Below are 15922 nucleotides of genomic sequence, written 5' to 3' on the forward strand. Positions count from 1 at the left end.
AGTCAGGTGATTACCGCAGGGGTAGTTCCAGGCCTCCCTCAACCAGTGATCCTGGAAAAGGGATCTTCTGGAATTTGAAGCCATTGTTAAAAACGAAGTCCAGAATAGGCCTTTGTCGGACACTGACACTAATGAGGAGTTCGCTCAAAGTTTTCCTTTTGTGGACCCTGACCTTTTTCTGGGGTCTGGGAAGAAATGAAAATCTAAGTGAGCGGAGGTGGGATAAGCCTTGAGCAGCTAGAGAACGAGTCCCTACTATTTTAGTAGATCAACTCGAGACCCCTTCCACTAGTGGAGGAGCTCTGTCAGACACAGAGGGAGAAGGTTCCCGAAAACACCTCTTGAAAGAAGGGAAGACTCCCTAGAGGAGTTTCCCATGAGTATGACAGATTTTAAACGGGAACAGGCTGATGACTTGGCTTTTCTACACCCGGTAGAAGGTAAAATAAAACGGGCTGGATCTTGCTCGATAATTGAGAATGATTTGTTGTACAGGGTGATCAGTGAGCAGGTGTAGAGGCAGAACAACTATTGGTTCCAAAACCCTCTCGACAACTAGTATTCGACCTGGCCTATAACTCTTGTTGGGCGGACATCTTGGGGTAGAAAAACCCAGGAGAAAATCTTACGACAACTTTTTTGGCCAGGAAATGATAAAGAAGTGCTATTGTATTGTAATTTCTGTCCAGAATGTCAATTGGCAGGCCTAAACATCGTCTCTGTGCTCCATTAGTCCCCGTACCCTTCGACAGAATTGCTATGGACCTGCTGGGGCCTTTGGAAAGGTCTGCCAAGGGATACCAGTATATTCTAGTAATAGTCGATTATGTGCCCAGGTATCCAAAGGCTACTCCATTACAGAACATGGCATCCAATAACATTACCAATGAATTGGTATGGGTTTTTCCAGGGTTGAAATTCCAAAAGAGATTCTGACAGATCAGTGAACTCCATTTATACGCAAACTAATGGGAGACCTGTGTGCATTGTTAAAGATTAAGGCTCCACGAACCTCGGTATATCATCCCCAGACCGATGGGTTGGTAGAGCGTTTCAATAAAACTTTGAAAAGTATGTTAAAGAAAGTAGTAGATAGGGATGGCAAGAACTGTGATGCCATGTTACCATATGTGATGTTTGCAATTCAAGAAGTTCCCCAGGCCTCCATTGGGTTTTCACCCTTTGAGCTTCTAGATATTATTAGAGAGGAATGGGAGCAACAGAATATCCCTTCACAGAATCTGGTGGAACACATCCTGAAAATGAGGGAGAGGGTAAAGACAGTCACTCTTTTATAGGAAGGGTACACCTGGAAAAGGCCCAAGAAATGCCACGGGTTGACTACAATAAGCAGGCCAGGGTGAGGCGGTTTCGTCAGGGCGACTGAGTTTTGCTTCTGCTTCCCACACCCGGGAGCAAACTATTGGCTCAATGGCAGGGCCCATACAAGATTGTAGAACAAGTAGGGCCCATAAACTACAAAGTTAATCCGCTTGGGAGAAGACGGAAGCAGCAGATCTATCATATTAATCTGCTAAAACCATGGAGAGTTCAGGAGACCCTTGTGTCCGAGTCGGGGCCTTATTGGAAACTAAAGCCCAAGAAACCGGGGAAGTTCACCTGGCCGAAGAACTAATGCGCAGCAGCGACTAAAACTACTCAAACTAATCAAAACAAATGGAGATGTTTTTAACTCTCGGCCCTGGAAAACTCATATTATTCAACAACAACAACTTTTTTTTAAAATTCGATTATGGGATGTGGGCGTCGCTAGCAACACCAGCATTTATTGCCCATCCCTAGTTGCCCTTGAGAAGGTGGTGGTGAGCCGCCGCCTTGAACCGCTGCAGTTCGTGTGGGGAAGGTACTCCGACAGTGCTATTAGGTAGGGAGTTCCAGGATTTTGACCCAGCGACAATGAAGGATCGGTGATATACATCTAAGTCAGGATGGTGTGTGACTTGGAGCTGGTGGTGTTCCCATGCACCTGCTGCCCTTGTCCTTCTAGGTGGAAGAGGTCGCGGGTTTGGGAGGTGCTGCTGAAGAAACCTTGGCGAGTTGCTGCAGTGCATCTTGTAGATGGTACAAACTGCAGCCACGGTACACCAGTGGTGGAGGGAGTGACTGTTTAAGGTGGTAGATGGGGTGCCAATCAAGTGGGCTGCTTTGTCCTGGATGGTGTCAAGCTTCTTGAGAGTTGTTGGAGCTGCACTCATCCAGGCAAGTGGAGAGTATTCCATCACACTCCTTACTTGTGCCTTGTAGATGGTGGAAAGGCTTTGGGGAGTCAGGAGGTGAGACACTCACCACAGAATACCTAGCCTCTGACCTGCTCTTGTTGCCACATTATTTATGGTTTCTGGTCAATGGTAACCCCCAAGATGTTGATGGTGGGGGATTCGGCGATGATAATGCCGTTGAATATCAAGGGGAGGTGGTTAGACTCTCACTTGTTGGAGATAGTCATTGCCTGGCACTTCTGTGACGCGAATATTACCTGCCACTTATCAGCCCAAGCCTGAACATCATTCAGGTCTTGTTGCATGTGGGCATGGACTGCTTCATTATCTGAGGAGTTGTGAATGCCGCTGAACACTGTGCAGTCATCAGCGAACATCCCCATTTTTGACCTTATGTTGGAGGGAAGGTCATTGATGAAGCAGCTGAAGATGGTTGGGCCTAGGACACTGCCCTGAGGAACTCCTGCTGCGATGTCCTGGAGCTGTGATGATTGACCTTCAACCACCACAACCATCTTCCTTTGACTTCAGTTTTACTAGGGCTCCTTGATGCCACACTCGGTCAAATGCTGCCTTGATGTCAAGGGCAGTCACTCTCACCTCACCTCTGGAATTCAGCTCCTTTGTCCATGTTTGGACCAAGGCTGTAATGAGGTCGGGGGCTGAATGGTCTTGGCGGAACCCAAACTGGACATCAGTGAGCAAGTTATTGGTGAGTAAGTGCCGCTTGATAGCACTGTCGATGATGCCTTCCATCACTTTGCTGATGATTGAGAGTAAACTGATGGGGCGGTAATTGGCCGTTGGATTTGTCCTGCTTTTTGTGGACAAGACATACCTGGGCAGTTTTCCATATTGTCGGATAGATGCCAGTGTTGTAGCTGTACTGGAACAGATTGGCTAGATGCGCAGCTAGTTCTGGAGCACAAGTCTTCAGCACGATAGCCGGGATGTTGTCGGGGCCCATAGCCTTTGCTGTATCCAGTGCACTCAGCCGTTTCTTGATATCACGTGGAGTGAATCGAATTGGCTGAAGACTGGCTTCTATGATGGTGGGGACCTCAGGAGGAGGCCGATATGGATCAAACACTCGGCACTTCTGGCTGAAGATGGTTACAAGCCTTGTCTTTTGCACTCACGTGCTGGGCTCCACCATCATTGAGGATGGGAATATTCATGGAGCCTCCTCCTCCTGTTAGTAGTTTAATGGTCCACCACCATTCACGACTAGATGTGGCAGGACAGCGGAGTTTTGATCTGATCCATTGATTGTGGGATCGCTTAGCCCTGTCGATAGCATGCTGCTTCCGCTTTTTAGCATGCATTTATATAGCGCTTGTATTTATATGCCAGCTTTAACATAGTAAAACATCCCAAGGCGCTGCAGAGGAGTATTTTAAGACAAAACATTTGATACTGATCGACAAGGATAATTTAGGGCAGGCGACCAAAAGCTTGGTGAAAGAGGTAGGTTTTAAGGCGCATCTTAAAGGAGGAAAGAGTGGTAGCGAGGCGGAGAGGTTTAGGCAAGGAATTCCAGAGCTTAGGGCCTAGGCAACAGAAGGCACGGCCACCAAATGTTGAACGATTACAATCAGGGATGCTCAAGAGGGCAGAATTAGAGGAGCACAGATATCTCTGGGTGGGGGGGGGCGGATTGTAGGCTGAAGGAGATTACAGAGATAGGAAGGGGAGAGGCCATGGAGGGATTTGAAAACAAGGAGGAGAATTTTGAAATCGAGGCGCTGCTTAACCGGGAGCCAATGTAGGTCAGTGAGCACAAGGGTGATGGGTTAAAGGGACTTGATGCGAGTTAGGACACAGGCAGCCGAGCTTTGGATGACCTCAAGTTTATGTAGGGTGGAATGTGGGTGGCCAGCCAGGAGTGCGTTGGAATAGTCAAGTCTAGAGGTAACAAAGGCATAGATGAGGATTTCAGCAGCGGATGAGCTGAGGCAAGGGCGGAGACGGGCAATGTTATGGAGGTGGAAGTAGGCGGTCTTTGTTATGCTGCAGACATGTGGTTGGAAGCCCGTTTTAGGGTCAACTATGACACCAAGGTTGCGAACAGTGTGGTTCAGCCACAGACAGACGTTAGGGAGAGGGATGGAGTCAGTGGCTAGGGAACGGAGTTTGTGGTGGGGACCGAAAACAATGGCTTCGGTTTTCCCAATATTTAATTGGAGAAATTTTTGGCTCATCCAGAACTGTATGTTGGACAATTTAGACATCATGGAGGGGTCGAGAGAAGAGGTAATGAAGTAGAGCTGGGTGTCGTCAGCGTACATGTGGAAACTGACGCTGTGTTTTCGGATGATGCCGCCAAGGGGCAACGTGTAGATAAGAAATAGGAGGGGGCCAAGGATAGATCCTTGGGGGACACCAGAGGTAACGATGTGGGAGTGGGAAGAGAAGCTGTTGCAGGTGATTCTCTGGTTACGATTAGGTAGACAAGAATGGAACCAGGCGAGTGCAGTCCCACCCAGCTGGACGACGGTGGAGAGGCGTTGGAGAAGGATGGAGTAGCCAACCGTGTCAAAGGCTGCAGACAAGTCAAAAAGGACGAGGAGGGATAGTTTACCTTTGTCAGTCACAAAGGACGTCATTTGTGACTTTGAGAGCCGTTTCGGTACTGTGGCAAGGGCAGAAATCTGATTGGAGGGATTCAAACATGGAATTGCGGGAAAGATGGGCACGGAGATCGGAGAGAAACTGGAGAAAGATGTGAGTTCAGAGCTAGGGCAGGGGGGAACCTTAGTGGAAGTTTGGCCTAGGGGAAGGCAGGGAAGTGGGAGAGGCAGCTGAATGGATGGTCTCAATCTCAGAGACAAAGAAGTTGTTATCGGAGGTGAGGGTGGAGAAGACGGTTAGCAGTAGAGAATAGGAGCCGGGGTTTATCTTTGCATTCCAGAATGATTCTGGAATAATGAGCAATTTTGGCAGAGGAGAGCAGGGCCCGATAGTGCTTTATGTGGTCCAGCCAGATCTGGTGGTGAATGGCTAAACCAGTTGTCCGCCATATCCGTTCAAGTCTGCGTCCCTTGGACTTAAGGAAGCGAAGATGAGAGCTGTACCAGGAGGAATAGCCAGGGTGAGAGAGGGTAATTGTTTTAGTAGGGACTAGGACATCAAAGATGGCGAGGGTGTAGTTGAACAGATCGGTAGCTGCAGAAATATCATGGTGAATGGAGGGCCAATGGCTGGACAGTTTGGATTTCATAAGTGCAGTTGTAAGAGAGTTGGGAGAGAGTTTTTTCCAGGGGCGGACACAGAAGGAAGTAGGGTTGCGGGGGTTGGAGGGGTGCGGTAGGTGGAAGGGGGATGTGGGTGGAGAGCGATATGAGGAAATGGTCAGAGATGGCCTTATCTGCAATTGACACAATGGGAGTAGCGAGACCATTAGAGATGGCAAGGTCGAGGGGGTGGCCGTGAATATGGGTTGGGGAGTTTACATGGAGGGAGAGATTAAGGGAGGATAGGAGGCTAGTGAACTCAGAAGAGAGAGAGAATGATGAATTGAGATGGAGGTTGAAATCACCGAGGATGAGAAGTCGTTCGGTGCAGAGGCTGAGGGAGGAGAACAGTGAAGATATCTCAGTAATAAAATTTTTATAATACTTGGGTGGGCGATAGAAAACAAGGGGGAAAAATTGGGTCGCACCCCCTTTGGGGTGCTAACTTCGCCGAGGCGCTACTTTTGGTGCCCCAAAAAAATTAGCACCCCCGCGCCAGAAATTCACTGGTAGTGCCCCAAGAGAGAGGCGGGGCGCTACTGGAAGCACCCCGCCTCCCTCTTGGGGTGATGCGAGTGAATATCATGGCGCTACGTGCCGCAGCGACACGGTACTGCAGGCCTTCCTCCCCTTATTAAAGGGGAGGGGCCTAGCGCAGCATGACCCGGGGCCCAGCTGGGTCACCAGGGACCTGAGTGCCGGTAAAAAAGCCTGGTACTCAAGAGAAGTGCCGGGCTCACAGAGCGTAGTCGGCACCCTGTGGGGGGGCTGCAGAGGAGGCCGGGGACAGCAACGGGGGCAGGTGCTGGCAGGTGGCCAGCAACAACAATGGCCGCCCAGCACCTCCCCTTTAATTTGCGCCACCTCGGCCACAGGTAGGCCCCACTGACCCTGTCAGACATAGCGTCCAGCAGTAAGTCGGGGCACTACCGAAGATTACAGCTGGGGCGCGGCACACGGCGACGACGTCATCACCGGAGGTGCAGCGTGGCGGGGCGCTAATGGTTACCGCCGCTGCTAACCTCCCGCTGAATTTCGCGGGAGGTGTTGGCAGCACCACGCCCAGGCGCTAGTTGCTTTGCGCCCTTTAAGGGTGCTAACGGGAGGCGCATATCAACCGAATTTTTCCCCCCAAGAATTTTAAATGAGGGGTGGAATAAGGTGAGATGTTCAAAGGAGGAGAAACTGCTGGAGGAATAGGGGGACAGACCAAGGTGTGATTTGGTGATGAGAGCCACACCACCACCACGGCGGTCTGAGCGGGGCAAGTGGTGAAAGGTAGAGCCAGGTGGGTAGGCTTCAGTTAAGGGTAAGGTGTCATCACCCCGCAACCAAGTTTCTGTCAGGGCCATGATATCGATGCAGTCATCCACGATAAGCTCATGGATGGCAAGGGCCTTGTTCGCAAGTGAACGGACATTCTGGAGGGAGATGCAGAGAGGCTCAGTGATATATCGTAACACCTCTGGGGATAACGGTCTCGGTGAAACCATATCAGATCCCCGAGACCAAGAGACAGGAGGTCTTCCAATAGGTCAGGACAATGCTAGAGCTAGGGGTATTAGTAGAGTCTGACAGTGAATGGTCAAACCCTATAGTTATGGTACCAAAACCAGATGGGTCGTGGAGATTCTGTAATGATTTTGGAAAGTTAAATGATGCATCCAAGTTTGATGCTTACTCTATGCCTAGGGTGGACGAGCCAGGTCGGCACATCGGAATATGGATGTCCTTTCCTTTATGACAGAAATCACTTAAGCCACTGGCTCTTTGTTGGTAGGAGGTGCGGCGGGGGGGGGGGGGGGGGTGGTGACATTTGAGAGAGGGATGATCTGTAAGCCACAGAATGTTGAGAGCTCTGTATCCAAGGTAGGGATACTACTTTAAGAAGTAATATTAAAGGCAGTATAGCTTTTGGAGTTTGTTGATCGTAATTGTGTTTAATTGTAAATGATTCCCAGCTTGTAACAATAAAAGGCTAGGAAATGGTTCAGTTTGGAGAGGAAGGAACTGAGAGAGTTAAGAGGTAAACGGGGAAAGTAATACCCATCACTGTCTTGTTCACCGCTGCAAGTAAAGACACCAAATGGCTGAATGAACATCACTTGTTTTAAGATCTAATCTGCGTGTCTAATTCACCACTGGGTCCAGGGCCTGCATCAGCTTGGTACCGATACACTTAGGTAGATTTTGACCTTGTGCGATAGTGTAAAATGGGTGATAGCAAGTCAGCAGCCGCTTTTATATCTTTCCCAATTTTTATTACCATTGAAGACACTATTGCGCAAAGTCAAAAACTACCCCACTCACTTTCACGAATAGGACATGCTGATCTCCAAGCTTCAGTTCTCGGTATGTATTCCTGTTATGCAGAGCTCTGTGATGGAAGCACTAGATCATAATATTTATTCCAGAATAATTTTTATGTCACCAAATCTGCAACATATTGTTCAATAAAGCCCTCCTTAAACGTGTGACAGGCAGTGTCAGTTGATAATAGTGATGTAACATCATGTTACCCGGAGCCTTTGTTGTAGTAACTGCATTACATTTCCTTGTAATCATCAGAAAAATGTGCAGGACATCTTTTGTTATGTCTTATCCTTTAGTTTTGCTTTGTTTTCCATTACTTTGCTAGTTCCTTGCTGAAAAGGGCATGACATTGGGTGCGGCCATGTTACGAACATTTTTGATGTGGGTACGGTAGCATAGTGGTTATGTTACTGGACTAGTAATCCAGAGGCCTGCCCTAATGATCCGGAGACATGAGTTCAAATTCTACCACAGCAGCTGGGGCCTTGCCAGCGACACCCACATCCCATGACTGAATTAAAAGAAAGTTTGGTGTTCCATGTAGTAACTGATCAAACTCACACACCTGCTGCAGTCTGATACCATTTCTTCCTAATGATTTCCAGCCTGGAGATTGACACCATAACAACCTCCAGGCTGCTCCCCAATGTCCCCGTTAAGCTGCGCGGCTGCACATCTGGAGGTGCCGCTCACCAGCTTTTACATTGAAGAATGCACGAAAATTTGAATAGGCCATGCAGCCAGTTTAAGGGACTGCGCACCTAAAATAAAAATTAGAGGGAACATTGCTGCTCACCCTGATTTATTTTTATTATTTGCCTCAAATAAGCTTGTTGGAGGTCAATGCAAAAAACTCACAGTGGAGTTTTCAATGTGCATAGATGCATGGAATTGGCTCTGTATATTTAACAGCACAGCACAAGAGGCCAGTTAATCCAACAGAAACTCACAAGACCAATACAAAGAGGTCTCTGATGCCATTGATGCTAATGGACATGCAAATGGATGTGCCGTTTTCATTTGAGAATGTCACTGACCGATGGAGAACTAAATATGAGGTAGTCCACTGCAAAGTTAAATGGTGTATGAGTTCGAGGCTGAGATTCTATCTACTGGGCCAGGTGCAAAATGAAGACTTTCTGGTGAATCATGCTGAGTTGCTGAACGTCTGGCATGTCCCGTCCCACAGTAAACAGTCCGTTCTGTGTGTGTTGTCAGGATTTGCAAGATGAACTGGGCAGAGAGAAGTCGCGGACCCAACAAGAAATGCAGGTAGGAGTGAGTTCCTTTATATCAAGTACTCCATGTCAGTGAGACTGTGTGCCTTGTGCTTGTTCCACTTTGGCACCAGCTTCACTGTATTCACACCGCCACTAGAGCTGATTGTGTTCACTTGCACTGGTGGTGCCAGATTTAATATCATGAGATGCATTGTCTGTTGAGCTTTGTAACACTAACAGTTATTTGATCCTACTTTTCTTCTTAACTACTGAGTTCACCCAGGTGTCTCCTGGAAGTGTGTGTAAGCTGATTCTGACATAATTTACAACACAGACTGGGTCTGGTGTGCTATTCTGAATGCAGCAAAACAGCTTTGTTTGCATTGGATAGGAAAAGCATTTGAGACCAGTTGAATCTGAGTCACTGTCATTTCATCAAAACAATCCTCACATGAATATTACACTTTGTTTAATTTTACTGTATCTCTAAGCAGAAAATATTGTTTATTTTTTAATCAAATTGTCAAGAGTGGAGAACGAAACACTAAGCAAGGGATTCACTTTATTCATGAATAAAATAAAATGCAAACTTGGCTCGGGGTAGTTCTTTCACCTCTCCTTTAGAAAGTGTGGGTTCAAGTCCTATTTCAGGGACTGAGCACATAATCTAGACTGATACTTCAGGGGAGTATAATGGGAATGTTGCATTGCTAATGGATGCTGCATTTCAGATGAGATCTTAAACCATGGATCTGTCTGCTTGCTGAGGTGGATGTAAAAGATCCTGTGGCACCATTTTGACGAAGAGTTGGGAGTTCTCCCAGTGTTCTGACCAACATTTATTCCTCAACCAACACCACCAAAACATATTAACCAGTTACTTGTCTCATGCATAAGTGCCACCACATTTGCCTGTATAACAATAGTGAATAAACTTCAGAATAATTAATTCATGATTTGGGACACCCTGAGCATGCAAGTTTATTCATATAGATTTTCTGCATAGAAACACCGTAAAAATAATGAATGTGGTGTTAAATGTATTTTATTCACTCCTCAATGACCTGAGTATGTGTGAGAACTGTTAGAATATTCATTTGAACAAGCTACTACTTAAATGCCTTTAGACAATCAGCAAATGAATAAATGGCCAGATAATGTTTGGTGGTATTGGTTGTGGGATCAATGTTGGCCAGGACACCAGGAGAACATCCTATTCTTCCTTGGTTTAATATCTCACCTGAAAACAGGCAGCTTTGACAATGTGGCACTGCGCTGAAGTATAGGTCTAAATTGCATGTGAGGTAAGAGTGCACCATTAGGCCAAGCTAACACAACACATACGTGATGAAATTGTGCGCACGTGGTGTCTGTCTGCTTCCACAAGTTATATGAGTAATGTATCATATTGGGACTTTGTGCTTTACTTGAGACGACGGTTTACTGATTAAAGGTTTTAAAAAGGGGGTCTATCGCTTCTTGCAAAACAACTTACTGGATCCATAAACAAAAAGAGTGTATGAAGCAAATGTGTGATGAAGGTACATGTCAGTGTATACCGAGTTATGGGATGGTTATGTTGGAAACTTCCAATGGTTGTGTTGCTCTGTAGGGGAGAATAGTTGCTCCAGTGTGGAATTTGATCATGTGCTGCTCATCAATGTCAAAAACAATTGCATGAGAGGACAACGCTACACTGCCCAAGAGACTGCCAGCATTGTACTAATCAAACAAAATGATTCCCTGCAAGGCATTAGGAATTTAAATATAGACAGGTTTTCTCTCACTATAGTGCTCCAACACACTAAGTGAGGAGTCCTGAGGCAGCCATTGCAACCCCCACCTGGCCCTTCCACTGTTCCTATGGTTGGGATCAGCAAACTCAGCTGAGAAAGGAGAATTGAACCTAGAGCCTTTTTGGTCTGCCTTAAAATTCTAATGTTTAAAAACTTAAAGATATGTCTTCAATTGCATTGCTAGTTTGACCGTATATCCCCCTGTGTCACAGTCTGCTACTCCAAACATTGGCAGGAATTTTCTCTCCAAATCCACACCAACCCAGACCCATTTCCCTGTGTTGGGACTCATCAGAAATGCATGGCGAGCTCCTGGTTCGATGCCTGCTGCCAAGAGGGACCCACCAGAGTGAGCAGAATATTGGCCGTACTGCAGCAGGGATACCACAAGTGCCAGAAGAGCTGGAGAGGGACCTTAAAGGAGCCCTGAAGATCAGAGTGTAGCTCCCACTGAAGGCCTCAGCTAAGTCCACGGCCTTCAGTGGGTAACTGCTGAGGGCTAGATTAGAAGGTAAGATGGTCACTACCTCATACAAATAGAGGGCACTTTGGAAATGAGATTTCAGACTGTATTTTAGTACTAAATTTCAAATAAGGGACCCAATAGTGGAAAGAAGTTTTTTAAAGTGTAGATTGAAGGAGACATTAAACCAAAGTCCTGTCTGTCTGTTCCAGTAGTTCAGGTGGATGTAAAAAATCCCATGGCACTATTTGAAGAAGAGCAGGATGTTCTCCCTGTGCCTTGACCAAGATAGATGGATCCTTGGTTTAATGTCTCATCTAACAATGCATCTCATCTTTCAATTCTACACTTCAAAAAAACTTCTGACAGATATTGGGTCCCTTATCAAAATTAAGTGCTAAAATACACGGCCTGAAATCTCATTTCCAAATCTCCCTCTTTTAGTATGACATAGCTGCCTTATTACCTTCTAGTCTGGCCCTCAATGCTTACCCGCTGAAGGCTTAGCTGAGGCCTTCAGTGGGAGATGCACTCTGATCTTAGGTCACTTCTGCCTTTTTAAGGTTCTTTGCCAGCTCTCCTGACTCAGCGGGTTCCTGCTGCGGTACCGCTGATTTTCTGTTCGCACTGGTCCCTCTTGACAGCAGGCATCCTACCAGGAGCTTGCCATGCCATTTACCTCATTGCTCTTTGTGAGACCTTGCTCCGTGCAAAATGACTGCTGCATTTCTACACATAATAACAGTTATTGCGCACTCTAGGTCATTCGATGTGTAGCACTTTGGAACATTTTTGAGGCATGATAAGTCACTATATCAATTCAAGACTTCCCTTTTTTTCAAAGTGATGTTCAATTTGTGATTTACATTACTCTGCAAAATTAACTAGCTAAATTGATTGATGTGCAAACTAAATTGAGGCCGTAGCTGAAGAAGTAATATTTTCCAAGAATATAAAGGCAGATCTATGAGGAAACTGCTTGCTTTCCCACTAGATCTAATTTCAACAATTTCTGTTGCCAGCAATTTCCATTATGGAATTCAGTTATGAGGAAACATAGCTGTGTTTATGTGAGTCATTAAAATAAATTAAGTTGAGAATGTTACCTGACCAATTAATAAAAACTGGAAGGCCAAATGATGTCAAGTTCACTTACAAGGTATTGGTGAGACCGCACCTGGAATACTGCATACAGTTTTGGTGTCCATACTTAAGAAAAGACATACTTGCTCTCGAGTCAGTACAAAGAAGGTTCACTCGGTTAATCCCGGGGATGAGGGGGTGGTCATATGAGGAGAGGTTGAGTAGATTGGGACTCTACTCATTGGAGTTCAGAAGAATGAGAGGCGATCTTATTGAAACATATAAGATTGTGAAGGGGCTTGATCGGGTGGATGCGGTGAGGATGTTCCCAATGATAGGTGAAACTAGAACTAGGGGGCATAATCTTAAAATAAGGGGCTGCTCTTTCAAAACTGAGATGAGGAGAAACTTCTTCACTCAGAGGGTGGTAGGTTTGTGCAATTTGCTGCCCCAGAAAGCTGTGGAAGCTACATCATTAAATAAATTTAAAACAGAAATAGATAGTTTCCTAGAAGTAAAGGGAATTAAGGGTTACGGGGAGCGGGCAGGAAATTGGACATGAGTCTAGGTTCGGAATGGTCATGGCCCTGTGGGTAGTGGAGTGGGCCCAGGGGCCGTGTAGCCTGGTTCTGCTCCTACTGTGTTCTAATTCTGTGTTAGATTTCAGGAGATGGTTTTATTCCTGTTCCTGGCTGGGGTGGAGATCGCCTTTACAGAAGGTAAGTACTGTAGAAAATATAGGGACAGAGTGATCTCCTGGAAGAATTTCGATCGCCTAGATGGGTCAGAGAGGAATTTCCCAGATTTTTTTCTCCCAAATTGGCCATTGGGTCTTTATCTGGTTTTTCGCCTCTCCCGGGAGATCACATGGGTTCGGGTGGATGCAGAGTGATAGAAGATTTGAGGTTAGGATCAGATCAGCCATGATCTTATTGAATGGTGGAGCAGGCTCGAGGGGCCGATTGGCCTACTCCTGCTCCTTATGTTCTTATGTTCTTATATCAGTTGATGTACAAATATGTCTGTTCACAGACTTTTTGTCTGTGTATTTTTTTTGCTGTGTGATTTTACTCTGCTTCTCTACTCTCTGAAGTAACAAAGAGGGTTGATGAGGGTAGTGTGGTTAATGTTGTGTTTATGGACTTTAAAAAGGCATTTGATAAAGTACCATGTAATAGACCTGTTAGCAAAATCAAAGCCCAAGAGATTAAAGGGGCAGTGGCAGCGTGGATACAAAATTGGCTAAGGGACAGAAAACAGAGAGTAATAGTGAATGGTTGTTTTGACTGGAGGGAAGTATACAGTGGTGGTCCACAAGGGTTGGTATTAGGACCACTGCTATGTTTGATATATATTAATGACCTGGGCTTGGGTATACAGCGCATAATTTCAAAGTTTTTAGATAACACGAAACTTGGAAATGTAGTAAACAGTGAGGAGGATAGTAACAGACTTCAGGAAGACAGAGTGACCTGGGGGTGTAGGTACACAAATCTTTGAAGGTGGCGGGACAAGTTGAGAAGACTATTTTTTTTAAAAAAGCATATGGGATTGGGATCCAGTGTTTCCTCTAATTTTTTTTGGTGTTGCGCAGCCCCTTTAAGCTAGCTGTGTGGGATCCCTGGATTGCTGCCTCGCCACCTAGCTTAAAGGGAACATTGATGGGATCCTTGGCTTTATTAATAGAGGCATAGAGTACAAAAGCAAGGAAGTTATGTTAAACCATTATAAAACACTGGTTAGGCCTCAGCTGGAATACTGTGTTCAATTCTGGGCACCACACTTTTTTAGGAAGGATGTTAAGATCTTAGAGGCTGCAGAAGAGATTTACTAGAATAGTACCAGGGATGAGGGACTTCAGTTATGTGGAGAAGCTGGAGTTGTTTTTAGAGCAGAGAAGGTTACGAGGAGATTTGATAGAGGTGTTCAAAATCATCAAGGGTTTTGATAGAGTAAATAAGGAGAAACTGTTTCCAGTGGCAGAATAGTCAGTAACCAGAGGACAAAGATTTAAGGTGATTGGCAAAAAAACTAGAGGTGACATGAGGAAAAAAATTTGCGCAGCGAGTTGTGATCGGGAATGCACGGCCTGAAAGGGCGGTGGAAGCAGATTCATTAATAACTTTCAAAAGGGAATTGAATAAATGCTTGAAGGGAAAACATTTACAGGGCTATGGGGAAAGAGCAGGGGAGTGGAACTAATTGGGTAGCTCTATCAAAGAGCCTGTGCAGACATAATTGGCCGAATGGCCTCCTTCTGTGGTGTATCATTCTATGATTCTCTGTAACTTAGCATTATTGAAGCTTTGTGCCCTAATTTCAATCACTTTTTTTCTAAATTGAAAACCTGGATGCAGGTCCATAGCCCATAGTAAAGGACACCAACATGGTTAAAAGTGTAAGAGAAGACAAGGTAAAGTAGTGGCTGATTGATGCTAAGCTTGGATTTTAAAAGCTTCACATTGTAGGACTGGGGAAGTTAAGGAGTTCTGCAGTTTTGAAGTTCTGAGGAAAGAATGAGTTAATGTAGTCCTGTGTGACTTGTTTATTCTGCTTCCCAAAGATGAATACATGACTCAAAGCTGTGCCTTTTGACTTGGTCACTATCACTATTGTAGTATCACATCAGCTACTGCTGTTTCCTCCACTACTACAGTAGTTTGACACATAGTTCACACTTCACTCATTACTTTGATATGTTGAAATGATTAAGAGTTGTTGTTATAAATTTTCACTGGTTAGTGTCACCGGTCGCTCCAGTAAGTCAACTTACATCCCTCATGATCGGAAGTTTACTTTCACTACCCAATATACAGATGCACGATAGTATAATTTGGGGGCAGGTAACAATGAGTCCCCTTTGTTATATGAACTGGCTATTGTGACCCTTACATGTGTCCTTCTCTAATTTTCTGAAAGGCTGACTCAGTAACACTTAAGTGAGATGCAGTCATATACAAATCATTAAGCTGCTTTGTTCTATAGCCAGTAAATAAACATACAGAGTAACAGTTAAAGGAAATCTCACATACTTCTCACCTCGATCCCTCATCATAAATTAGAAAAACAATAAATATGCTACAACTGAGCCTTCCAGCAGGCTAAAATAATTCACTTTTCTTGGACAGTTTTATTCTCTGAAACCTGACCAGCTATTTAAGCCCAGCTGACTTTCTTCTGAAAGGAGATTTGTCTCCTTTCTGCCTCACTCGGCAACTTTTGTTGGAACTGGCCTGCAACAAGTGCTTCACTGTCCTTTTGTTGTCTGTGTAGTGTATGTAACCTGTACCACCTTAAGAGGATACCTTAAGGTGATGGACTACTTTTTGATGGCTCCTGTACATTGTAGTACCGGTGGTGACCACACTGGTATATAAACCCTGTGGAGCAAAGTGTATTCCAGTTCAGCCCTGAAAAGAGGACCCTCAATTACTAAAGACCTGTTTAATTATTTCTGTAGTCTGTGTCCAGTTATTCAGCATAACTATATTTGGAAACACAGACTCAACAGTGGCGACGAGTCTGATCTTACCTAGCGGCAGTTGCATCAAAGGAAGCTTCGCCTCTGAAACGG

The 15922-nt window shown here is 45.4% G+C and overlaps 1 protein-coding gene across 4 annotated transcripts in view; it reads left to right on the forward strand.

The window, feature by feature from the left end:
• The window catches only part of pde4dip (phosphodiesterase 4D interacting protein), a 330703-nt gene that overhangs the window by 82140 nt on the left and 232641 nt on the right, over positions 1-15922 (forward strand). For 3 of the 4 annotated variants that reach the window (XM_085982652.1, XM_085982653.1, XM_085982656.1), the window contains one exon: positions 9005-9058. The exons of the other annotated variant lie outside the window; for it this stretch is intronic. In XM_085982652.1, coding sequence (XP_085838778.1) covers positions 9005-9058 — 54 coding nt within the window. The remainder of the gene's footprint in view (positions 1-9004; positions 9059-15922) is intronic. 4 annotated transcript variants of the gene reach the window in all.

This window comes from Somniosus microcephalus, chromosome 3, assembly GCF_052327205.1.
Source record: "Somniosus microcephalus isolate GS21.2 chromosome 3, FLI_Smic_1.0, whole genome shotgun sequence".
Classification (NCBI taxonomy): Eukaryota; Metazoa; Chordata; class Chondrichthyes; order Squaliformes; family Somniosidae; genus Somniosus; species Somniosus microcephalus.